Source organism: Dermacentor variabilis, chromosome 10, assembly GCF_050947875.1.
Source record: "Dermacentor variabilis isolate Ectoservices chromosome 10, ASM5094787v1, whole genome shotgun sequence".
Lineage (NCBI taxonomy): Eukaryota > Metazoa > Arthropoda > Arachnida > Ixodida > Ixodidae > Dermacentor > Dermacentor variabilis.
In genome coordinates, this window is record NC_134577.1 from 41157916 (window position 1) to 41184495 (window position 26580).

General features: G+C 46.7%; 1 protein-coding gene across 5 annotated transcripts in view; it reads right to left on the reverse strand.

Annotated features, from left to right (window-relative positions):
* Positions 1–26580, reverse strand: part of Stacl (SH3 and cysteine-rich domain-containing protein) — a 351595-nt gene that overhangs the window by 153637 nt on the left and 171378 nt on the right. For 4 of the 5 annotated variants that reach the window (XM_075672476.1, XM_075672474.1, XM_075672473.1 and 1 more), the window contains exon 1: positions 18051–19519. The exons of the other annotated variant lie outside the window; for it this stretch is intronic. In XM_075672476.1, coding sequence (XP_075528591.1) covers positions 18051–18180 — 130 coding nt within the window. In that variant the 5' untranslated portion in view covers positions 18181–19519. Of the gene's footprint in view, positions 1–18050; positions 19520–26580 lie in introns of those variants that run through there. 5 annotated transcript variants of the gene reach the window in all.

Below are 26580 nucleotides of genomic sequence, written 5' to 3' on the forward strand. Positions count from 1 at the left end.
CGTGTTCCGAAAATGATTGCTTCATAGATATTGCTCCTTTACACGCTTTGTACTGTCTGTTACCCCCGTGAGCTCTGTTCTTGCCCCCTTCAGGGTAGCAAACCGGACGCCCTTCTGCTTAACTTTCTCGCTTCCTCCTTCACGCAGGCTTGCGTGCGCGCTGTTTCCTCGGCCATGTAAAGGCTGTTTCACATGGCGCGATTGGAGCGAAAAAAAAATCGCTCTTCTGCGCAAGTCGCACAGCTATTTTCGCGGACAGCTTTCACATGCGTTTGCGGCAGCGCGATATCCGTCGCAGCGATGCGCAGGGTTGCCTGCTGCTCACGAAGTATCCATGCCTGCATCGTCAAATAAAAACAACATGGAAACCAGTCAAATATTCAAGTTTTCCGATTTTTATAGGATAGGTACACCATTTCTAAGGTTCAAAACCATTGATACTTTACGACAGCTTGCAGATACGGTGAGTGAGGCACTGCACAACACCGCAAGTATGAGCGTGCGGCTTGTGCGGCGTCGGTGGGATGGTTCCGTTTAGTACACTCTAGTTTCGTTGTTACTATGGAAGCCACAACTTTTCTTCCCAGATGAGTACTTGCTTTTTCAGAAGAACAAGCTACTATTGAATGTGCATGTATAAGCAGCTGGCGCAATTTGTAGCGGTGAAGAGGTTGACGACGGTGGCGATCATGTAGGTACGTGCCTTATGTTGAAGCGGCGTCCTTCTCCCGACCTGGATAGCGCGCAGCTTCTCCTTTCATACGTATTGTGTAAGTGGAAGAAAAGAAAAAAATGTTTATGGAGCTGATAAGCCGCAAACGCTGGTGGGTACGCCCTAAACGTAGCTAAAACTGGCGCGCGACACTGCCCCACAGAGCTACCAACGCGTGATGAAACAGGAAAGCTCCTATTTTGACGGCGCTTTGTTTCGTCACACACATTGCCCCTCCCACATCGCGCCGATCGCTGCGACTCAGCGACGGTGCAACCAACTTGTTGGAATCGAGTGGCGGAGAGTCCACGACGGTCGCGGCGGTCGCTGAGTGACGGAATTTGCTGTGCCGCTGACTGAAAATCGCGCCATGTGAAACAGCCTTAAGGCGACACAAGAAGGTGCACATGCTTCTAAAAGTATTTCACGTCAGTTTACCATCGAGCGAAGCGACTTGAAATATTTTGCATCATCAGTATGCGTCACTTCAGTCACAGTAAGAATGCGTCACAGTATGACGCTTTCAGCGTTCTTGTGGCCAGACAAGAGAGGTTTAGAGTATTAAAAAAACAACAACATTGGAGCATGTGTTGTTACAGGCATAGATAACTGCACAATATAGAGATAGATGTTTAAATGAAGAGATTGAAGGCCAAGCGGGAGATAGGCAGAATGCTAGACTGTAATAGATGTAGTAAAACCTGACTAGCTCAAGCAGAACAGGTTACTATTTGTTGCCGCCACGTTTCAACACAATTGTTAATATAAATTAATGCCAGCGGCCTTCTACGTTTTCTGAAAAACCGTAAACTGTAATTTTACGGACAGCTCGAAGTCTTTCATCACTCGTGCATGATAGCGCGTTCACAGTATTGACATAACCTGCAGCGGAAATGTTAGATATGGGAGAGAGAGAGAGAGAGAGAGAGAGAGAGAGAGAGAGAGAGAGAGAGAGAGAGAGAGAGAGAGAGAGGATTGATTTGGACCATCGAGGTGGTTGCTCTTGATGTCGAGTGGGTGGCGTCCTCATTCCAGGACTCCACTGGCCATGGCTGCTCAACTTCTTGCTGGACGAGAGCTTCTTGTCCCGCCAGAGTATCGCCGGTCAGCTGTACCTCCCACCACGAGATGTGAAAGAGTGTAGGGCGTGTGTCGCCGCACCAGGGGCAGATGCCGCGATATGTTTGTAGGTACATTTTGCTGTATCTATGTGCGTTTGGGAATGTGTTAGTCTGAATAACTCTGAGAGCTACTGCCTCTTCAGTGCTGAGCTTTCTGTGAGGGGGAGGATAAATCCTGTGGTTGAGTCGCTGGATCTTGAGTCGGTCGCAGTAATTGGATGGCAGGGGCACGAAGGTAAAGGGCGGGGATTGATGAGACGATTGGTTTTGCTCCGCTCGGTTGATTAGCGCTCGAGCTAAGGCGTTCGCCCTTTCGTTCCCCTTCAGTCCCGCGTGGCTCGCCGTCCACGTGATTTGATGGGATTCTTGCAGCCTCGGGCCTAGAATCTGAGCCGCCAGCAGCGGTGCTCGTTCGCTGGTAAAGTTACGGCAGGCCTGTTGCGAGTCGATGACGACATGTTGCCTACCCTTTCTTGTTGCTTTATTACTAGCGCCGCGGCTATGGTCTCAGCCGCAGCTGGGGTCTCTGCGCTGACGGAGGCCGCGAGGGTTAAAGAGTTGTCTCTCCCATTCACGGCGGCTACCGCGAAGAGGCCCCCTCCAGAGTACGCCGCCACGTCCACGTACGTTACGTACGGGTCACCCTTGAATTGTCGGCGCTGTCTGTCGACGCGAGCCTTGCGTCAATCTTCGCGGAGTTCATGACTCATGTTCTTCGGTATGCGGTTCACCTTGATTTGCCTCTGATCTCGGGCGGGAGTGATAGTTGCGCATCGAGGGCACGGAGCTCAGTTGGCGTTCCGGTACGGTGGAGGATGGCTCTGCCCACCGCCGTGTTATGTAGTCTAGCTTTTTGCGAAGCCATAACCGCTTCCGACAGCTCAGCGAGCGTGTTGTGGATCCCGAGGGCCGCTAACTTCTCGTTTGAGGTGGTGATAGGAAGACCCAAGGCCGTTTTGATGAGACCAAGATGAGACAATGAGACCCAAGGCGCCTCTGACGATGGCATCGACTTCTTCTTGGTCGCGTTTGTTTAGCGAGCGGTATACTGATACGGCATGTCATATGTTACTCCGCTGATCACTAGAGCCTGGACGAGGCGAAGCGTGTCCTCTTCTCGCATGCCCTTGCGGCTTCTTGTTATTCGTTTGATAATCTGCGAGATCTGGTTGGTGGCGGACATCAGAGTTTGGACAGTGTGGGAGGCTTTCAGGTTGCTCTGGATCCAAAAACCCAGAATTTTAGTCTTATTGCTTTGCGTGATCTTCTGGCCCTCTAGACTTGTAGATTCCTCCTCCGTGCACCCGGATCACCTCGGACTTCTCGGGCGCGCAACGTATCCCGCTCACTGCCGCAAATCTCTCCATGGCCGTATATTCCATTCTCTTTATAAAATTACAAGGTAACAGAGTGACGTATGAGTTAACGAAACGGAAACTTTCCCTTTCGTAAAAAAAAATACGAAAGCACCCTTTGATGTTGAGCAGATAGTGATAGCTCTGAGAGGGCGCATCGGTGTTGTTCATCGAAACGGGCTCTCCAGGGTGCATCGATGTGTGTGCCCTGTATTAGATTTGGGGCACTCATTTGCATGAAATGCAGCGACGTCTCTTAGCTCGCGATTTACATAAACTCTCGCGATAGTGGTGATCGTCGATGTTCCGAGACAACGACGGGGAATTGGTGTCGCGGAAACGAAACTCACGCCGCGTTGATCACGAAAAGTAGGAGTGACGCATTTCGTGCGTCACGGATCACGTGGACCGCGATGCGAAACAATGCTTTCTCCTAACAGGGGAAATGAAGCACCTACGACCTAGGCACAGTATCTGACATGCTAAATCTCGCTATGCACGCGTTAAGCTTTAGCGCACCTGAGGCTCCCGATGAACGCTCTTCTCGCCTTCATCTCAATTACCCGTTTTCCGTTGGTGTAGTCAGTGCTGTGTCTTCGCACTAGCCAGCGAAACACACGAGCTGGTTCAAGAAATCACTTCTGCAAGATATGAAGCATCCGCACTGGCGATCGCTTCAAGACGCGTGCTCTAATGCTCAATTTTCAGGCTCCGCAGTGAAGTGGAGCCTTCGGTTGATAGGTTTTACAGCACTCCCAGTACCTATAGAAATATCCAAATCAAGTTTTCATAATCGTCGACATTTGTGCCTGTGTTTGTACCTTTGGGAAGGGAATTGCTTCACCAGGTAATCACACTGCGGTAAAACTTGCAGCAACTTCTCGGCGACTAAAACAAAGCGTTTAACCATCAGCCTTTGGAGGGAGCATGTCGCAAAAGAAACAATCTTCTGCGAAGAACATAACACGGCACTCAATATCCATGTCGACCCTGCATTTACTTTTCGCAATTTGGAGAAGCACGTATTGATCGTTTGCAGAAGCTTGTGTGTCACTTATCTAAGCGCTAGGTATAAAATATGGAAGGTTGTTTTCAAAAACAACGAGCAAAGTAGACGTCAAAATAAAGAAATGGAATGAAAAGACAGCTCCGTGCGCGCGATACAGCTGCCTGTGGCGTGAGCGCATCCCTCGATGTTTTCATCGATCCGTAATTAAGTTCGCACGAGAAGTCTCAATAGCTCGTTCTGGCTCCGAGACAAGATCGGCGTGTGTAGCCAGGTTTACTTATTTAAAAAAAACTTTTTTTAGCGCATTCACTGTAAGCTGAATCCCATAATCCTCTTGCATGCTGGATGTATATTTCTTTTTTTTTCCCGGCAAGTGCCGTTCCAGGTTTGAGGCTAACGATAGCTCGCCGTTCTGGAATTTGCTCGATTTTCTTTCGTCCCGCTCACGCGGCAATGAAAAAAAAAACATGAAATCACTAGGTGCCAGATTGAAAACTGCCTTGCGTGACGGTCTAGTGCGAGGCAGAGACAGCGCACGCGGCGTGACAGACGACTTTGGAACTTCTTAAGGGCGTGCGGATGTAGAGTAGAAGACACGTGTTTGCTAGGCGAAGGAAAGAAAAAAAGAATGAAATGAAGTGCAGGGTACGCAAATTCGTGATCAAGTGCGCGCACGAAGCAACGCATTAACTGAATTATGTATACGCGCATGTGTGCACATTTCATTCTTTATAAAGGTAAGGAAACGAGCGAAAGGAAGCGTAACATTAATATTTTGGTAATAAATACATACTAGACAGGTGATAAGAACACGATAGATAGGTTGTAGATAGGTTACTGATGGGTGACTTAGAGGTCATTTATAGGCGAGTTATAGGTGACGGGTATACAGTCGAACGCCTTTATAATGAAGTGCTTGGGACTTCCGAAATCATTCGTTATGCAGGTCGCTTTGCTGTAAAGGTCGCGCGCCGCACATCTCACAATAGAACCGGGACAGAATTATCCTTTCGTTATACAGGGAATTTCGTTGCAGAAGCGTTCGTTGTATAGGTGATCGACTGTGTTACAGGATAGGTGATTGATGTACAATACCGATATAACACAATATTCTGAGGCGGCACACGTCCCTATCACGTGTACGCTATCTCGCAGTCTCGCAAACTGCAGGAAGGGAGCTAGCCCTCTGGCTGCATTTTGTGCAAGCGTCTGTCGTGACAATTGTTGCAGTATATTTTGCACCGACGGTGACCGGACGTCCAGTGGGCGTAGTTCTATTGCTGCAAGTCACACCTGCCTCTCCGTGCTATGATGCGCGATTGGTTCATCGCAGTCGCAATTAGGCTGTCGACTCGTCCAATTACAAACTGCCATTAATCGGTAAACGCGACACGGAGCCACTGCCGGCACCACAGTTTCTTCGCACATTGATAAGCCACGACGCTAGACAGATCTTCAAGTCAGGAGCCGATGAACGTAGGCAACCATTGGATGCGCTCCGAGTTGAATTTTTTGATATTCTCGTTAGGAAGAAAGAAACACGTTTTATATACGGCAAAGCGCTCTCTCGTCATAAAATCGCGGGAACTTATTACAGCAGCAACTTTTTTCCAAAAGTCTTATGAAAAGGGGCCAACTCAGCACAGTCCGCAACTTTTTCCGATTTTCTGTACGACCATATTCGGGTAGCTATCCAGGGCTCGACGTGTTTTCTTGTAAACAGTCTAATCCTCTGGAAAGATTGGAAAGAGCAAGAAAACAAAACCAAAACCAAAGGCAGCAGGTATGGAGCGAACAAAAACTACAAACGCCCCGCAATACGCCACCACTGGCGCCCACAAACCGGCAAGCTGGCTGGCCCTATAGTATACTTGCAGTCTTAACACTATCCCACACACTGGTATTCTTTCGTCGCAGGAAAGCGACGGTGTGCAAGCGGTCGTTTCTCGTGGAAGCAATTTGCTTAAGATGAGGGAATGGCCACCCGCCGAGTGGTGGCCATTCATTCCCTCCCATTGTTTGCTCGCCGTTTCTTTGTTTCTCCTTCGAGTGGGGATTAAGGTTCGAAGAGGGAAAGAAAGCCGTCAGACGACGTCGAGAGAGTTTCTTTCGCGGCGCTCTTGCCTTATTTGCAACGCAAACACGGGCGCCCCCAAGTGCGGTGTCGGCGCACAATTTCATCGCAGCGCCGTACTGCGATGCTATACACGATGACTGGCTATTCTTCGCTGTGTGCGTACGTGCTATAGACGGAGACGTTGAGTTCGGCCTCGTATTCGCCCGACGCCGTTTAGTATGAGGTGCCGCTCTCTTCGCGGCGATTGTTCTTCTTTGCCGACCTGAAGGAGAGTCGGCCGTTGAGCTCTTAAAATTGCCGAGGCCTTTTCCTTTCCTTTTTTTTGACATATTAAAATACGGCGCCCATCTCTTGACTGAGCTATAGAGTTACATATATGGTTTTGTATACTTTGCACATAGTCTTGTAGGACAGATAATCGAAGAACCGTTACTGTGCACACAACGACGTTACTACATAACAGTCAAAACAAAACCGCAACATTACAACGAAACTCTCAAAGCAACATATTTTTCACATCAGTATTTCACAACACAGTGAAGTTACAGAAAGTATTAACGGGCACTACCCTTAAAGGTAAAAAAAGAAATTCAGTTATGGTGCTTTACGTGCCAAAACCACTTTCCGATTATGAGGCACGCCGTAGTGGGGGACTCCGGAAATTCGAACCACCTGGGGTTCTTTAACGTGCACCTAAATACGCGGGTGTTTTCGTATTTCGCTGCAACTGTTCGCAGCTCTACGATTAACGAGTTGAAATGGTCATTGAACCAACCAAGTTGGCTTCTACCACTGACGGTGCAGTTGCGCTCCGGATCTAGGCAGTTCAATCCCTTCAAGGACATGGGTAGAATCGGCGTGACTACAGACAACTGCAATAGTTAACGGCTACGAGATAACTTGACTAGACCCTCCCCGTAGCATTGTATCGTGGCCACCTGGTATGTGAAAGCCTTGAAGGTACGGCACGGCGTGCCTAGGTGACTCGAGCGCCCGGTGGCAGCGTGAACGAAGAGCCAGTGCCACGTGAGGAACACACTGGCTTATTCGACCAACGCCACAGACGTCTGGGATAGGCCTATGGCGAAACCCTCCGCAGTTTCGCTCGAAACAAAATGCCCGTCTCAATTGTTCAGTATGCGTAAGGAGTAGTACCAACGGACGGCATGGCGTATTTTTTTGTCAAGGATGGGAAATGGTTGGCAACAAGTACAGTTCGTCGCCCCATCTCCTTAACATCAAGTTCTTAGAGGACATACTCTGTTTCTCTGCCGCTGTCATTGCGCTCTGGCCAGCCTTTTTTCACGGACCTGAAGTCCCATATAGCGGTGTAAACAATATGCGAATTGCATGTTTTAATATTTCCGCGCAAAACGAGTGGGCCAAACAGACCTTTTAATTAGAGACCATGCAAGGTTTTGAAGTGGCAAGCTCTTCGCGTGGCCCAGGTCGTGGTATCGAGCGAAGCGTGGCCGAGCTGGGAACTCGATGGCTTGTCGCCAACGAGGGGCTTCACGAACTTGACAGCCCATCTGCGCGCACTGCCAACGATAGTGATCAGAAAGAGAAGCAGCGGTGTTTTCGAACGGAGTAGAGCCGTCACCCATCTCGGAGTCGTTAGGTTTCGTGACCTGCCAAGTCGGGCAGATGGTCGACTTTTGTTCGCAGTGTGGTAGGGCTTCTGAGTAAGAAATTGGCCTCGCCCGGAGATACGGGAATTGTACTTGAGAGGTGTTCTTTGATTTGCAACGGTATCCACAACAGAGGGATCCACGTGTGTAGTCTTGGTGCTGCTCGCGGTCGTGCATTTGTCACAACTCGCGGGCTGCTTCGGAGTGGTGGACATAATTTATTTCTTTTTTTTTCTTCCGCTTCTCATGTCCCATTTGTCTAGTTACATTGAGAAGCGGGTGCCACCTCATTTCTTTATTTAAATGAAAATAAAAGAAATAGACGTAGTTACATTTGATGGCGACGGCTACTCCTTTTCTCATAGCGGAAACAACAGTATAAAAATAACATGCAAGAAAGTGAGGAGAAATCACTTCGTACATAACAATACAAAAATCAAATGCAAGTTGCACCACAGTGAGTTTGTAAACAACGTCACAAACGCACACAAACGGCCGTGACGTAGACTGCGATGAGCATATCAACAGATGAGGAGTCACACAGTGTTAAAATAATGCATGCACACCTCATTGTACTCACGCACGTGCGCGCACGCACATAGGCACGCACGCACACGCGAGCAATAATATACGAACCGCAGGTTCGCCGAAAGAAAAAAAACTGAATTTATTTGTAATTCAGGCGCACGAACTGAAATTCACGAGTGCACCGGAAATTTACCAGCCCCAAGTTTTCACTGCAGTCCTCAGTTTCAAGTTGGATCCATAGGCGCAGATGAAAAGCGCTATCGCATGATTCCTGGCCCGTGTGGTCCTGCTCAAGAAAGAGTTCGCATGCATGAGTGCGTACGTATGTGCATACGTATTTATGTACGTACACGCATAGGCATACATGTATACAGAAGGAAGCCATTGTGCCGCCCTCGTTGGCAGTTGCCCAGCCTGCTCCTTCCTCGTTTCCCTCTGTGCATTGTACGCGTGTCTTCGCATCAAATAGTAATAATAATACACGCATACATGAATACTGCGTGCATGCATGCATATACGCACACATACATACTTGCAGTAATGCAATGAAGAAGAAACGTTGTGCCCGCATAAGCACGAAACCATTCCTAGCCTCTACAGAGCTTCTCCATTCATGTAAATATGTGAATATAAAAAAAAAATATGCGCTGAAAGTTGCCATTCAGCGCGCAGAGTCCACTTTCGCCCATGAAGGACAGCTGCGCAGTATTCGGGTGACCGAGTTGTTTTCGAGTGCCTCTTTGTCATACAACGCGGTTCATCTGTTTATGTGCGTTCCTCTTACCCGAACTCCTACTTTGATGCCTCCTATAGTTATGGCAATGTCTTGGTTCTACTGTGCGCGCTTTTCGTGCCTTCGTTAGAATATTTGTGCGACGTACACCAGACCACGGCCGCGGGATAGCGGCGTTTGCGCATTCCTCGCGATGTTGTTGCGATTTCGCTCTTTTCGGCCTGACGCACTTGCGTTTCCGAGATTCGTCGCCCACCTCGCTTTTCGGTGGTTGAGAGCGCTTGGCGAGTCTCTGAGGGCTGTGTATTCGATGCATAGATTAGCAACGTGGCTCGCTGTCTGCCTTTACGGACGGCGAACTCCACTGTAACTTACATGCGTGGGACTTTTGGTTAACACTCTGCATTCCTTGAACCTGAGGCATACGGTTTCTTTTTAATTCGTTCTAATACATTAAGCTGCAACTCATTAGAATGAAGTTTTAATGAAACTAAGAGCGTCGAAAGCATAGAAGCACGGTGTACGAACTCGACACTTTTCTTTCTTTCGCCTTTTCTTTTAAACCCTTAATCCATTTCCCCTGCGTAGGGTAACAAACCGGGTTCTAGCTAGCAGACTGCAACCAATTAGAAGAGGTATCGCAGGAGGGGCTACGTGGGACAATATATGAAGCGTCATAGCAAACAGACACGTAAGAAAACTGCAGTTTCGTGAGAGTTCGACTGCCCGTTCGGAGCCCTTGCGGCTGATGCTTTTGGTATCTTTTAATGCGTAATGACGAATTCGAAGGCAATGTATTCAATGCATTTTCAAATGCATGTAATTGAATAAAACTTTTAGCAAGATCAATTAAATGCGTTTTCGTGGTGCGAATCTAGCGCGCTTCGTATTTAGTATCTGCCAGATATCAAGCTTATTAGTATTTACCAAGGTGATTAGTGATGTGTGCTAAATACGCAGAGGCACATCGTGCGGGTTGCTCGCTTTTTAATGAGCCGTATAAGAAGCGCTGTTTATTATTTCGAGCTCTGTCATCGTGTCAGGGCGATGATAATTAACGATGATTTATCTGTAACCCCTTCGAAACGGGGCAGTGATAAATGGTCACTTAGCCTGCTTGATTTAATCAGGCATGCTGTACATGCTTTTCATTCCGGCGTTTTTGTATACATCTCCCTAATATTCTTTTTTCTCTTCCTCAAAACATCTCCATCTACCTTGTACCACTACGCATGCCTCCAATAGATCCGGTCGTATCAATCCCTGCTTTTTCTCCATCTATACTCGAAATGTCTCTCGCTTATCTCGACTTCCAACTGGTTGTTGCTTCCGTACACTGAAATACACTTAGTAAAAGAAAGCCCCGCTTATGGTAATCCCGCACTACCACCTCGATGTTACAGGGAAAGCTATGCTATCTGTTTGATGTGCGTGCTATATGTTTAAAGCGTCTACGTCTACACGCTCCCAGTTCTCTCCTTTGTTCCGTATTTTTTTTTTCGTGCGGGTGCTTTTTTTTTGGACCGCTTCCATAAACAAGAGACTGGCGTTGCTTTGTGCGCGTTTCGGCGTGAAAAATATGACGACGTTGGAACGAACTGCGAAGAAATAAACGAACGAGCGCCACGCGGTGTAGTCAACAATGGCTCGCAGACGCAGTCCCGTGTTTGCAGGGAATGTTTCCAGGAAACGATGCGTCGTGCCTGGCACGTTTTTTTTTTATCGCGGCGTGCCGGATACACAAACGGCAACATTACGCGCTGGACCAGACCATTCTTCACTATGCTCTGAGCGGGGTTACAAACAACGAAATATAGTGGCTTTTTAGAATGGGTTTTGTTAAGGCATTACGTATATACCTTTTAGGAACTTTGGAAGCGTGTTTCTCGTAACAGACGATGGACATGCTTCACTGTGCGTCCTTTCTTTTAATCCCAATACGGAGAGCTCTGCGATTTCATCAATGGGAACGTTGGCACCATGTCGCTTTGTTGCGTAAGTATGGACCTAGCGAGTGCTAATAAATAGAACAGAGGCATGGAGTGAGCGCTTCGAGAAACAACAACAACAACAACAACAACAACAACAACAACAACAACAACAACAACAACAACAACAACAACAACAACAACAACAACAACAACAACAACAACAACAACAACAACAACAACAACAACAACAACAAACTCTTTCTTTAGTTCTTACATGCGGTACCTAAATGAACGGATTACTTGTAGTACTTGACGTGTTAGTACTGTAGTACGGTAGCACTTGTTGGTACACACCGTGGATCTTGCTCTAGACGGAACCCAAACTTCGCGGTTGTTTGTTCTTTCTTTTCGCCGATGCTGCATTCATTTAGGTTTTCATGCCGACAGTGGATATTTACTTCCGGTAAAGTACCCCGACAACAAATACCAGGCGCGTGTGCTTATGTGTTTCGAAATAGTAACTCAAGTTGTCAAATTGCGTGTGGCAGGAGGGACGAACATAAAGAAGCGCTGTCTCAAGGCGAAGTGCACTGTCGTTACACTAGCGTTTCTAACACAACGCGTTCTTAAAGCCCAGTGCGAGGAAAAACAAAAACAACTGTAGCACCAACGCGTTTCGAAACTTGTGGCGCATCCTGCAGAATTCCTTGCAAGTGAATATTCTTTGCGAACTCGCCAGCTCCGATTGATAAAATGTAGCATGTCACTTAGTTATTAGTTTAGAGTAATTAGAAAAATTTGTCCGCATCTTCGCGCAATCCAGTTCAAAATGATTTGCACCCGTTGTATGCATGTGCTCATATTTATGTGCACGTTAAAGAATCGCGGCTGGTCCAAAATAATTCGAAGTCCTTTACTACGGCGTCACTCATAATCAGATGGTGGCTTTGGCACGTAAAACACCGTAATTAAATTTTTGTTATATGCCACTGCTCAGAACTAGCCTACCAGATAATTTTCTCTTACATTGCAATTCGCTGCATCAAAACCCGTGTGCATACCTTTGTTACACGCAGCATTTCTTCGGCTGTAGAAATCGCATGTTATGACGTACGCGTGAGCTTACCTTATTAATATTAACTTTTTCTTTCTCGCAATGGGGACGCTTTACAATAGAGACACGCACTGGGTTCCTAATCTTGTCATAAGGACTCACACAAAAAAGAAGCGTCATTATTCATACTCTCGCAGTGTGGATTCTATTTTCTGGGCTCAAACACTACCCGGGCATTTGTTTATGAGATTCTTGGAACTGAGCTGGTCCATTTTTCTTCTTCTTCGTAATCCGAGTCCCATTTCATCGCCGTCGGCAAACAATGCCCGCTTCTAAGATTTATGGTTGTGTGGGAGAAGAAAATAGTGCTTTCTAATGTTTGTAAAGAAGGTCGGTGCCGGAAATGGAACTCGTTGTGAGGAAGATTAAATTATATTATATTACCTTTTCTTTCGCTAGCGTGTTCCAGTTTGGACTCGTACGTTGTATACTGCTCATCTCTACTTACTGTGTCAGAACAAAAAGGAGACAGGAGTTATACAGACGCACTACTGGGTACCTTTAATTAAAAGTCCATGATGACGCTTGGGACATAAGGTACAGTGCGCCTGCAAAAAATTTTTCCGAATGAAGCTTCGTAGTACGCTAAACATCTTTTTGAGAAATCGCATTACGAATGACGACTATGTGTACCCCGTTGTCAAGGCACTGGTTTGCAATCTGGACGTGATGTTCCCCTACAGAACGGCACTTTTAATTTAACGCACCGATTTCGACGCTTGTGCTCATTAGACAGAAACAGCGAAGAGCTACATTTTCTTGTCAAATCACGTTGTTTGAAAGGACCAAGAACAGCAAGCAAGCAAGCCCGTTCTAGAGTAATTTGGACCACCTGGGGTTTCGTAATGTGCACCCAATGCACGGTACACACGCGTTCTTGTTTTTTTTTGCATTCTGCCTCCCCCATCGGTATGCAGATGCCGCAACCAGGATCGAACCCACGTGATTTCGAGCCGAGCAAGGCAGTGCCATAGCTGCTCGGTTACCAGGACGGGCAGGCATTCAATCGCTATGCTGCTAAACGCAATGCCAGGAACACTTTTAGAGTGTTTAATTGAGAGCTTCACGAAGTGTTAACTTCACATAGATTGCAAAACGTGCGTCGGACCTGACATAAAAATTGTAACAGCGCAAACACATGCAACACAAAGTACCAAGGACGAGACACAAGCGCTGCAGATTTTTCTTCCATTGCAGCCCGAATGTAATTTGTAGAGGTGGTATTGGGCGCAACTCGTAAGCAGAGTACAGCTCAGGTGTTCCAGCTCTTTCATCTCGTGACGTTGTTCGACTTCTCTCAATCTTCATTTTGGACCTTCATTGGACGTCCCGTCGTCTCTTTCAGAACACTTCCATCACCCAACTTATTTTTATTCTTGTCGACGTTTTTCTATAGCGAACGAGTTGAGGCGGGCGAGGGGAGATGAAAAGAAATAATGAAGCCCGAGGCGCCGGAAATTTAGTCAATATGCCTAGTCGACGAAATAGTTAGAAAAAAAGAAAGCTTGATGTGCGAATGTCGTGCATATATTCACTGCAGCGTTGAGTGAGGCGTTTTAACCGCAATATCCAGGACGTACCACGGTGGAGAAGAAAGTGCAAGAAAAAAGAAAGAACGAAGATGTACTTTCTCATTTTTTTTTTTGGAGAAGAGTATGGACGACTACCAAACTTCGTAGAAATGAGAAAGTGCCAATAGTCCACGTCTGTCACGACCCTTCTCATGCAGAGAGGAAAAGGACAAGAACAAAAAAGAAAGAAAAGAAAGAAGAAAAGAGATAATTCGATATAAATAAATATAAAATGTGTAAACGGATTAAAGCGTTTGTTTTCTTGATACGGGATTATGTATGTTCGTTTTTCCATTCAGAACGCATTTTCTAACTTTAGTCCCGTGAGAGATGGTTCCTATTAATCCCTGTCAACCCGTCGTCATGTAGAATTTTTCTCTGGCATAAGCACACACAAAAGGTGGGTATTGAAAATGGAAATTCGGAACTCATCCGAATTCTCCAACGCACTGCAGATAGCCATTATTTCTTATTTCTGCCAATGGTTTATTTGTTTTCTTGATATCTCTGCGTACATAGAAAAAGAAAGCACACTCTGGCGCTTGTACGAATGCCCATCTATAATATTATAGCCCCCACTCGCATGGCGAGGGAGGCCACCGCAACGACTCAACAACGTTACTATCGTCGAAGCTTCTTCGCTAGATTGCTGTCATATATTTACGAGAAAGGAATGTAGCGTCTATGTGTTCGTTCGTTCAATCCGTCATGTCTGAATTCCCTAATTTATCCGTGGACAGTTACGAGAGCCTCGCTTCGTGCGTCTCAAGGCAGTCGATTTTCTCGTAAAAGTCCGTTAAGCTTGAGGCGGGTAGCACATACACTATTCGATGATAATAAGCAGTGGGGAACTAAATTAACATTTTCATAGACGCGCATGGTGATATCGATGGCAATAGAACTAAAGAGCATCGCCAGAAAGTTAGACAGATAGAAATGGAGAGTTTTTGAATATGTGCGATGTGTGAATGCTCGAATATATGTAAGAAGCGCTGACTCCGAGTATGGTCTATTTTAATTAATACTCATGATGTAAGATATGAAAACACTGAAGTGAAATCGATTATTCCTGATGTTTCAGCTTGGATTTTAAGTGATTATAAATGGGAGAGTTAATAGAGAATGAACGACCAAATTGTTTTTGAAAGGGGGGGAGAGGGTTGTTACGTCTTTCACGCATCGACGTATGTGGAATAATGGTGTTCTAGTTAACACTTATCAGCACCGAATGTTTTTGCAGAGTTGATGAGTGTTAGCTGTCATACCAATGCTGGCACGAAGACAGTGCCGGCTATAGCTTTTCAGGTAACAAACACAGGTGCACATAGCAAGTTACACAGCATCGCAAAGGTAAGAAACACATAATAAGTTGACCTGATCATAAATACACAAAGCTCAATATATCGCAAGCACCATATGTGCACCGTAAGTACACTAAATGCAACAGGAGAAAAATATTGACGCAAGTGACTGCTTCTGAATCAAAAGGTAAATGTCATGCGCACGATCCATACCTACAATGAAGCTTTTATTGTGTAAAAATTACGTGCGCTTCTTATCGTAGTTATTGGTCAACAAACTCATTAGGAGCAACAACCGCTTGTTTTTAAAAATTAACTTTTGGGGACAGTCCCAAGAGCTGATTCACTCAATGCTTATCTCTGAAGCCTTTAACAAGAAAATGCAAGTGTTTTTGTTAACAACCCAAAGCTAACTTCCTAATATTTTTACTGCTTCTTCCGTCATACATCCGTTGCCTTTGTTTTCACGTTCTTGTTTTAGCAGTACAAAGTTGTGTATTGTGTTCTTTTCATATCCATGATGCTTTCATATGTAGACCATTTGTATAGGTACATATATTTGTAACGTCTAATTGGTTTTCTTCTAGTATTTAGTCACCATGCATTTGTTTCTGAGCTCTGCAAATTTTGTTTTGGTTAAGGCAATATTGAGATGTGCGTAAACGGGAAAAGGGTGTGTGTGTGGGGGGGGGGGGTTCAGGTGGTAAGGTGGTACCTTAGGACTTCTGAGGCGTTAAACCAGTCCCCTAGGCTAAAGAAAGATAAAGGAAAAGCCTCATCACGTGATCCTGGACTGTGGTTGCATGCCTGCCCTCTCCATCCCTAGCTATATTTTCGCATTTTTTAGTCACACACACACACACATACACACACACACACACACACACACACACACACACACACACACACACACACACACACACACACACACACACACACACACACACACACACACACACACACACACACACACACACACACACACACACACACACACACACACACACACACACACACACACACACACGCACACACGCACACACGCACACACACACACACACACACAAAAATTCTTACACTACACTTGCTCGCAAGAGCAAATTCCAGCCAATCCTGAAGTTGGATGTCTTGCTGCTGAAGTCCGTCGGCCAGAGGCAAAGATTCCATGCGAACGAGGCGCTTTGTGGTTTTAGCCGTGGTTCACATACTGACCTTTCAATCTCTCCCACATAAACCAGGTCACGAGTCGGCCGCCCGGTTTAAAGTGTTCGCAAAATATTTGAAGAGTTTCTACAAGGTAATCTGCGCTGCAGGAGGCCTTTCTGGTTATGTTCTAATATTTGATTCACAATGAGGGTAATGCTACCGAGAAAGGGGTCTAAATATGACAATATCTTACGAGAAATAATTATTCACATTTTAATTAAAATTTCGTGGCCCACAGCGCCAATCGACATTGCAGTGGTGGGGAAATAACAATACAAACCAAGAAACACAGTGCAGGGAGAGAGAAACTAGCCATAAAATTACACAGGGTAAACATGGAGAGTGTAACCAAACACGATGTGAAGAAAATGTCGTCACTGATAATTGAAACAAATTCATAAAAAGATATGTAAAAGGATGCAGTAAGCCCATCGTTTGGCGCAGTCGCTCGAAGAGCACCGGGCAACATTATCAACGTGGGAAGAAGGACGTTCGAAACAACGCCGTTCTACATCTAAATTTTCTAACGTTGTTTGCATGTCCTGTACGAAGAGGCCTATAATAATCTAGTTGTAATAAATATTGGTCTTTGTTAACGCACGTCGCCGCAAAAAATGTTCTGAAAAAAGTTTAGTCAGTGTTTTTATGGAGTTCTCGTAAGATTTTCCTTGTTTATCTTTCTTTAGCTCTTGATACGCTAAATGAACGAGTGTAGTTGTTGAAACAAGAATTACCAATGTAAGCACCGTGACCCCTACAGATATTAAAGCGTTTTTTTTTTAGTGATGTAACAGACAGCCAAGAAAATGCGACGCCGTTCGTTGCGTCACTGCTTTAATTGTGGGAAACAATTAGGTGTCGCGCATTTTTTGCTGTAACTACAATCTCTACGCAGGGCAAAAAGGGATCTTATACTTCATGGATACATTTTAGAGAGAGTTGAGTATTTCAAGCTTAGTTTGTCATAGTATGTGAAAGGTTCATTACACGGCGACATGGGGATGGGCTGCACAAACACAAGCTTAGGTAATTGTAGTAATCTTGCACATTATTTGCTTTGGAATAACCGACACTTAAGAGTATTTAGGATGCTAGAGTAATGTGTTAATTTAAAATATCAGTGAATTAAAGCGTCATGATGAGAGCGTTCAATATCGATTTTTGTCGACGTTTTTGTTTGTACCGGCTTTAGTAGCGAAGAAATGTGTATGGAATTGGTTATCCTTTGTTTTGGTGCGATTGACGTCGTTCCGTCAGGAGACTTAATCAGGGGTAAAGTTGCAAAGCCACGTTAACTTAACCCTGCCCCCCCTCCCAACAATATACAAAACAAAAGAAGGAAAGTTCACCTCTGTATACCTATTTTTGGTTAGGGCAGTAACCAACTTTACAGATGTCACTCTCATACAAAAAATAATAATGACAAACGTTTCTGCACAAAACTTTATGCATTAACTTCCGCAGGATTTTTTTCACAAACAATTCATTTATTATTACCAAGCTTTTCCTGAACAGCTTATTGAGGAGTCGGTGATTAGTTTAATATTAGAGTTACACCTTCATATTAGTTACCTCTATGTGAAACTTTCACGCGACATAAACGCGAGAAAAACGAAAAAGAGTAAACACGTTTTATTTTTGGTCGGTGTGTTCTCTTGACGTGATCCCTTTTTCTCAGTACCACTCAATCCACGCTAGCTCAAACAAAGCAAAATAAAAAAAAATAATATTTTTAACGGAACTAAGAGGCCCGACACTTACCTATCTTGACAAAGGATCGAATTTGATCGTTGTATTCCGACAGAAGTGACGCGGACTCTCGGCTGTTTTCTCGAGACAGGCGACGCGAGTTGCGCTTCAGGTATCGCGTGAGCACTTCCACAGCCGACATGTTGCACGCTTCGTGTCGTCTGCTGCAGGCGAGCGCAGACGACGCACTTGGAAGAACGGGAACAGACGACGATGTTGTCTCTTCAAAGAAGCACAAATGGTGGTGACTACCGCACCGGACTTATTCACCGAATGATTCACCCGAACCGCTCTACGAACAGTCTCAGCCACACACACACGCACACACGCACGACGTAGCAGCGCAGACCGCGCCTCCGCTAGACGCTTTCAGACCGCTGCGCAACTCCGGTCCAGACACTGGGTCGCCGGAGCAGCCATGCTGGAGGTCGCAAGCCGCGCGCGCCGCGCTAGCAGACGACGACCTCTCTAATGTTCGTAGTGGAGCACGTTACCTTGGCTGGCGACTGTGTGTTCCGAGCACAGAGCTATGTAGCTTTGAAAACGGTGTCAAGATTGCCCAGTCGAGGCCGCTCGAACAGCTTAGGCGTCACCGCGGAGAGGCTGCGGACAACACAACCTTTGACATTTCGAAGCGGGTCTGTTGTTAGGGCCCTAACAGCAGTTGTCAGTGCACGTCTAAAACGAGGCGAGCTTTTCCAGGTTTCCCTTTGTATTTTAAGCTGGCGCATGAAGGTCTACGACACGTTTATAGCGAAACTTCGCCATTTTAGCGCATCAGTCAACATCTCGGAAATTCAAAAGCTTCACCACCTCACCATGACAACAGGGTTTCAGCAGACTTTGCTATTTGACACAGACTACCGAAACAATTCACACACTCGTCGCCGCTGAAAGGTGCCGCAAGGCTTGAGGTAACGTTTTACACAATGCTGTCTTCTAAAGCTGGCAGCAGCAGCCGTGATTATGGTTTCCAACCGGGAAAGGCACATCGGTGCTTCCTGGAGTTGCGTATCGCGGGGCTAGGGACTTGCGCATAACGACGCCTTCTTATGCGGGCAATTTCGCCGATGACAAAGGAACGTCATCATTCCAGAGCCGCGCAGGCTTCCAGCAGGCGCACGTTCGTCGGAAACGGGTATCTTCCGTCCAATGCAACGATAGCACACTGGTCTTCTTGTTTGCTTCGAACCGACACCACCTTCGCTCCCAAGAGAAAGCACTTCAGCCGAGTTCACTACTGAACAAAACTGAGATATGGTTCTAACAGACGGCCAGTCAAAATAGCGAAGCGCATCCGGCACATAGGACTGACGCGGCGAGCACCACTGCCTCACTAACACGCGGCTCGAAAGGTGGCAAGGGAGGGCGGGCTTGCACCTACAATCAGTCGCGCACACTAAACTGAGAGCTCTCCGCAGGGGCGTCCCAGCCGGCGAACGCGACATTCCCGACTCGAGTCTGAACACCCTCTCTCCTTCATCGACTTTGCGAGGGTAAACGAGCGGGGAGACCTGCCTTTGACCGACTTTCGAGGGAGATGGCCCAGCGGGGGCCGCAGGAGGCGTCGGTAGGGGCGCGGCACGTTTTTGGCAGCTTCGCAACTCTTGCTGGGGGTCCCGTAGGCAGCCAAGAGCACCGTCGCAAATAAAAAAAAAATGAAAAGGAAGAGAAGAAGCGATTTTGTTCGGTTCTTTTTCTTTTTGTTTCTAACCGCGATAGCGGCGTGGCCAACACCCCAGTGGCCTCACCCTCTTGCACCCCTCTTCTGCGCTTCTTCCTACTAGGCACCCCCTCACCGTATTTTCTTCCCGGTTAGTTTTTGTTGCTGCCTCTCTCGCCTGCCTCCCGCCGCGCAGTGGGGCTGCGAGCCGACACCATTTTGCCGGTGCTTCGTTTTCGTTTTTCGTCTGCTGTTTGAAAGAAGGCTCGAGCGATCGTTTGCTTTCTGGATCGTGGCGTCGCGTCTGCGGCGTCCGTCCCGTCTGGTTCAGAGATCTGTATTGCTCATCTTGTTCTTCGCGACCAAACAAGCCTCGCAGCATTCCCCCCCCTCCTCCACGCGGTGTCTCTGGCTGGCTCTAAATAAGTGACATTGAAGAAGAATGGTGGAAGTTAGATGTTCATAAACTCTCGTCAAGGTCGCCCGCACACTTCGGTGTCGAGGGATAAACGAGAGAGCTGCAGCTCTGAGGCTTGGGCTTTAAGCAAAGCAAACAATAACCGGCAAAAAGTGGATGAAGACTAAAACGAAAAAGATGTATGCGCATGACGGTAGTCGTGACGAAAGTAATGAAAGTTATGGTTTTCCTTGGTTTCATGAGATGCGGCAAGCGCTCAAAGGGCGAGCGGTATAATAACGACTCGTGGAAACAAAATAAAGAAGAAAAAGAAACGGCAAGGACTATCCGAAGCTTGGAAACAGGAAGCGCTACGCGCAAGAGCCATAAACAATTCGTAAAGGCGCGCCTTGCGGTGCGGTGTGTAAATAAACGTACAACACGTGCAGGCGAGACCTTCGCCGCTGCCGACGCGAGAAAATAAACAAAGAAATGAGAAATATCGCCCACAAAACTGCCCCGTCACATTATCCTAGAGGTTGCGATGACCGCAGGTCACTTAAAGTAAATAAATAGATGCAAAACGAGGTATACGGCGTGCACATTTCCTATGTGACATTTGTTTTTTCTTCTTTCTTCTTTAGAAGATTCGGATAATATGCTGGAGCTTTTATAATAGTTTTTGCGGAACTATGACAATGCAATCGCGTTTCAGCTTTATGGCACATCATGAGACGATGCATGTTTTTGTATATATGTTTGCTGTGACTCAATGTGCGAGGGAGTGGGGGGGGGGAGGCGGTTCGGAACAATTTTGCTGCTGTGCAGATGATTTTACGGCCGTTGACAGCGAGTGGACAGCGTACGCTAAAATTTTTCAAGTATTGAACGATTCTAACGAGTGCATGAGTAATTTGACCTATGGTGCTTTCGGTGGGAGGGTATTAAGTCTGATATTTACCCCAGGTAACTAGAGGTTCCACGTATTGTGATGCTTCTTGGCGCGGGACTCCGTGAAGCCATTTTGTGAACTAAGGGAGTATAGGTTATATAGCGTTAGAGCAGATTCGTGGGCAGATACCAACATTTAGGATAGTGGGTGCGGAAGCGCGCAAAAATGCTGTCGGATATTAAAACAAGCTATTTGACGCCAGGCCTTCTTTATATTTAGGTTGAAATGCTTAAGCCTTAAGTAGGAACAAATGAGGTAGAGATTTGACCAAGTCGAGTTTCTGACAACAAGAGATTTGGGCTAGCGATCGTGTTGCACAGTTCATAAGTCGAGTACATCTATGATGATATTATGCGTGTTGACCGAAGGCCAAGCCCTCAACATGGTTCACCTGTTCAATTTTCTTGATGTTGGTTTAACATACGTAGAGGGCTGTTCATCGTGAATCGAAGTCTGTTCCTGCGTAAACGTTGCTATCTACACATGGACGGCAGGAAGCTAGAGACCCATAGTTAATTCGCAATACAGAATAATTCTAGTAGCAATAGACAGGTTGTCAACACGTGCACGGGTTTGCGGTTCCCTGAAAGAAGCCACTGGCTGACACAGCAAAGCAAATCTGAGGAGTTCTTTTCCCGCAAGAGGCAGGTCACTGAACATAACATTAGTGGGGGATGACGTATTCGATGACGTATGGATGACGTCCGTATAAAGATTTCTATGCGCCAAACGGCGCAAAATGAACGAAGCCAACAGAGAGAGATAGAGAAAAAAAGAAAGATTGAATGGTGTATCGAGAAATACCGATCATCAAAGCGGGTTGCAGATATTTGGTTGCGATGTTGGTGCGTAAAACCACAGAGTCTCCTGCAAAAAATTGCTGGAGGAAACTCTGACGTTAGTGTCTACACGGGAATTGCAAGTATCGCAGTTCGACCCGCGTGAAAATGACGGGCGCAGTACAGGGATTTGCCTAAACTTCGTACATCTGACTTCACATGGCTTTGCGACCTCTCAAATTGATCACTTTCAACGTAAACGCCGAGCTACGAACGCAACGATTCGCAATGATTGCGCACTAACGCGGAGCCAAGCTGCCTCTCTGTGTTGAGAAAACTGATTAGCGATTGTGAAAGCTGAAACGGAATGAATAACGTCGCAAGAGCGTGTGAAGCCACAGACACTAAGAATACAAAAGTCTATATACTAATGATTCTCTCTCTCTTTTGACAGCCGAATGATGAAAGCGTCCGAGTTCGCTCTAATAATATTTTGTAAGAAGCGCCACGCGGAATCGCAAGCGTACGCTGTGGGCAGCCAGCGTTATAACATCGCGTGCCCAAAACACCACCGTAATACATGGCCTAGCGGGTAAAAAAAGAAAATGGGGTTTTACGTGCCAAAACCCCTTTCTGATTATGAGGCACGCCGTAGTGCGGGACTCTGGAAATTTAGATCGCCTGGGGCTCTTTAACGTGCACCTAAATCTAAGTACACGGGTGCTTTCGCATTTCGCCCCCATCGATATGCTGCCGCCATGGCCGGGATTCACTCCCGCGACCTCGTGCTTAGCAGCCCAAACATAGCCACTACGCAATCACGGCGGGTACCCTGTCGGGTGGACGGAGTACTTTTCAGTCGCAAACGCTGCGACTTTGCGTCGGAAAATTTAGCTCTTATCTCTGACTAGCATGTGTCCAGCTACAGGCGTGACTTGCCGTGCTAGCCCCAGTGGTTATGGCGTTGCGCTTCTGAGCTCGAGGCTGCGGAGTTGATCCCGGACTCTGTGGCCGAATAGTGATGGGGGAAGAATGCAAGCATGATGCTTGCTGTACTTAGATTTAGGTGCATGTCAGTGAACCCCAAGTGGTGGAAATTAATCCAGAAATAATCCGCTAAGGGGCGCCTCGTTATTAAATCGCGGTTTGGGCATGTAAAGTAGCCGAGTTTATTTTATGTTTAATTTAGTTCAGCTGCCCACCTGACCGGGCACCGGCGTGCTGGAAGGTGGGAGCTTAGGCGCTTCTCGTAACACACCGGACGGCGTCGCCGTACTGTACCGGCGCACTCGAATTGCCACAGTGCCTTATACCCGTGTCACAATGGAGATTATAATGTCATTAGATTGAACGACGTTCGGTGCAACGAATGCCATTTGAGTCGTGATGGTGCTAGACAGGAAAAATGAATGTCATTTGGTCGTGATATCAGTGGCGGTCATTGCAAAAAGAAATTGTGACAAAAGTAAAACATGGTATGTGTAGAATGTCTGAAAAGTAAATCTCTTTATTTTAGTATAAACATGCGGGGTCGCTTCACTGAAATAAGACGCCTATAAAACTTCTACTTCCAGACTGTCTGGCCACTACAAGCCATAGTCATAGCCAATAGATTGGCTAGACATCAACTAGACACAGGGTAAACAGGACGCGGGGTAATCTTCCCGAGATGTACACCCGAACGCTGCGCCACCTCACCCAAGGGACCCGTACGGGGACCGAAACGTCTTTTCCTTATCTTTATTTTATTCTTGGAAAGTGCACGTTTTTTGCCACCAATAAATTGAAGACAAACAATATGACTGACGTGGCAGCGCTGAACGACGACGCTCAGTTGCAGTAGGTGGAGCGGTTAGTTGATGTGTGTTTTGCATTGCGAGCAAAGTGTACTAATCACAGGAAGAGGCACGATTGTCAGATAGATGCAGATGCCATTCGAGACGCCGAAAACATGTGAACACAGGTGCCCGATTAGTTACAGTACGGCCGGCTAGTAAAGCGACGGCCGCCCGACACCACTGAGGCGGAGATTAAAAACGTTTTGTGACAGCCTGCCGTGCAGATTTCCGCCTAGTTAAACTCACAGAGGCCTTAAGCCATGCAAAATTAATTACCCCTTTACATGAATGCTTCTCAAATTACGAACGTTCAATGTCCTATTTTGCCTCGTCTCCGGGGAGAGAGTATACATTCCCTTCAAGTGGCGAAGCCGAATGAGTTTCTCGAACTCATTCGATTGCGGAAGTCATTCGATTCCAATGGTACTAAACATTGCCGCGTAGCAACCGAATAATATCATTCAATGCTAATGCCATTCGATTTGAATGACATTAAAATGTCCTGTGTGACAGGGGTATTACTCGCCGCTGGTGACTCGTGGTCCACGTTGAAAGTGAACGAGCAGTGAGTGCTCTGTCGCGGCGATTAATACCAAAGTACGGCATGCTGGCACGCATACTGCTTTTTAATTCAATGACGTCTGCCTAAATCGTCATATTAACCTTTTTTCGTCGGTATGGCCGATATGCTTGTTTTAATATCTTTATAGCCATCAAGGTGTTTCCTTTAAGGCGATCGTACTGTACCCATTGTTAGTACGGCGCTAATACGGGGACCGGAGGTTCCATAGGAATGAAGTCGTTTGGTGTGGCGTCTCAGTATTATAATGCTTTCGAGGCGAGTACATCGTCGCCCGTTGCACAGACGAACGCACCGGGAACCGTCTGCACCCGTGACATGCGCGACGCGTTTTGGGGAAGGCGCATAAAGGCGAGGCCCGAAGTTTGGCGCGGTGGTGTAACTGACACATCGAGCTCATTACAGGGTGCTGCGTGACGCAAACCTGCCCGAATCAATCGACTTCGCAACATCGAGAGATGGCCGAAGAATACAACTACATATAGAGGGGACTGGATAGACGAGGCAACCGAGTTACACGCTAACGGGTGCTACTACTTGGTGGTCCTTCCCCGTCACACCAGCTTTCGGTGGAATACGTACAGCGGCGGTCGCGTGTCGTCTGCTGTCGTCTGCGTCCCGCATATGAGGCCGAACAGACGACTGCCAAAGCGACGAGCAAATGATGTACTCAACGGAGCGAACGGAGGTCGGAACGCAGAAAGCTGAAGGTTCCCCCGGCAACGCAGCTGTTGACAGAGCAAACAACCATCGTGGTACTTCCTTCCAAATAATTACGTGCAGTTTGTGCTGAAGCTGGCGGGGTGGTGAAAAGGACAGTTTCGGGACTCGCGGGGAGACTTGGTTATACGACGCTGAAGGCCTGAGCAAACAGCTCGGCCCTATTTCCGAACAACACGACACTAGGTTCATGCGGGAAATATCCCTAGTTCACTGTGATAATTACTTATGAGCTATCCAAAATGAAGTATTCGTAACGCTGATAACCACTAAGTTTGGTTAGATAAAAATGTGGAATTTAACTTAGCGATATCTATAAACGTAGTGATTACACTAAATTATCTTCACTGAAGAAAATACAAATACTTTGGAAGCGTAAACTAGATATGGAAAAATCAAACGAAGTTCGACAGTTTCTTATGTTTTTTTTTTGCATGAAGTGCTTTCGTGAGGACTTGTCCTGTAAAAGGCGTATCCAGCACGATAAACTTTGCTTATGCAAGCAGTATTTGAATCTCATCGACCTGTTAATAATAACCGCGGTGAAAAGGCCCACCTGTTTGGAGGGCTATTTACTCTAGCGTGACACCCATTCGAGATATTGGCTCTTATTGACTGCGTCAAAAAAATAAATAAATAAAGAAGTCGTCCGCGCTACCACTCTGCCGTCAACCGCGCTCCACTGCAGTGCACGCAACTCCGGAAGACGCGGACCGGGACGGTCGCCAACACCGTTGTACCCAACGCATAAAACGTGCGCTGGCGTCTCAGATAGAACCGAACGTAATGAGTTTTCGCGCCTGCCATCTCCAAAAGTTTCGCCGCGGGTCCAGCCTGGGATCTTTAGGGAGAAAGTTGCATGAACAAAATAACGAAAGGGACAAAAGTTCAACATTCTCGGGTGTCCACAGGAAACTCCGTCTTATGAGAAAACGTGTTGATAAAACGCCAGCAAGTTACTCTGCCTCGTGAAAACGGGGCAGCATACTAAAAGTCGGCCACGACGTCAGCTGCATGACCGGCAGGATGTACTGCATCGTAACCTTGCGTTTACGCAGGATCAGCAGGAACGCAGGATCTGCAGCCGTATTGGCCAGCGCACTCTGAAACAGGCTAAGAAATGAACGCGAGATGTGGTTTCCGTATTTTGTTTGGAATCCGTTCGTTTTTATGCAACCTATGAACTCTCTTTCTGCGCATGTATTAGTTAGGCGCCCGTTTGATAGACAGCGCTTGTCCCGTCAATATTTTGGTAGACTATGTTTCTGCATGAGCTTAGCACCATGAAGCTTTACAATCCGTCAAATGCAAAACAAAACTTTTTCCGTGAAAAAAATCTGAGCACCAGAGAGACAGAGAGAGAGAGAGAGAGAGAGAGAGAGAGAGAGGGGGCAAAGGAAAGACAGGGAGGTTAACCAGAGATTATTTTCGGTTGCCTGCCCTGCACCGGGGGAGGGGCAAAGTGATGCGATAGGTGATGTGCTCAAATATAGGTTCACGCCTCTCGATGCTGTAGCGTTTTCATTTCAGCTATAAGCTGCATTCAGCGTCTGCGCTGGTTCACGGGTCCCCTTGTCCGAAACCTCTTCTGCGTCATACGAGCCTCCGAGATG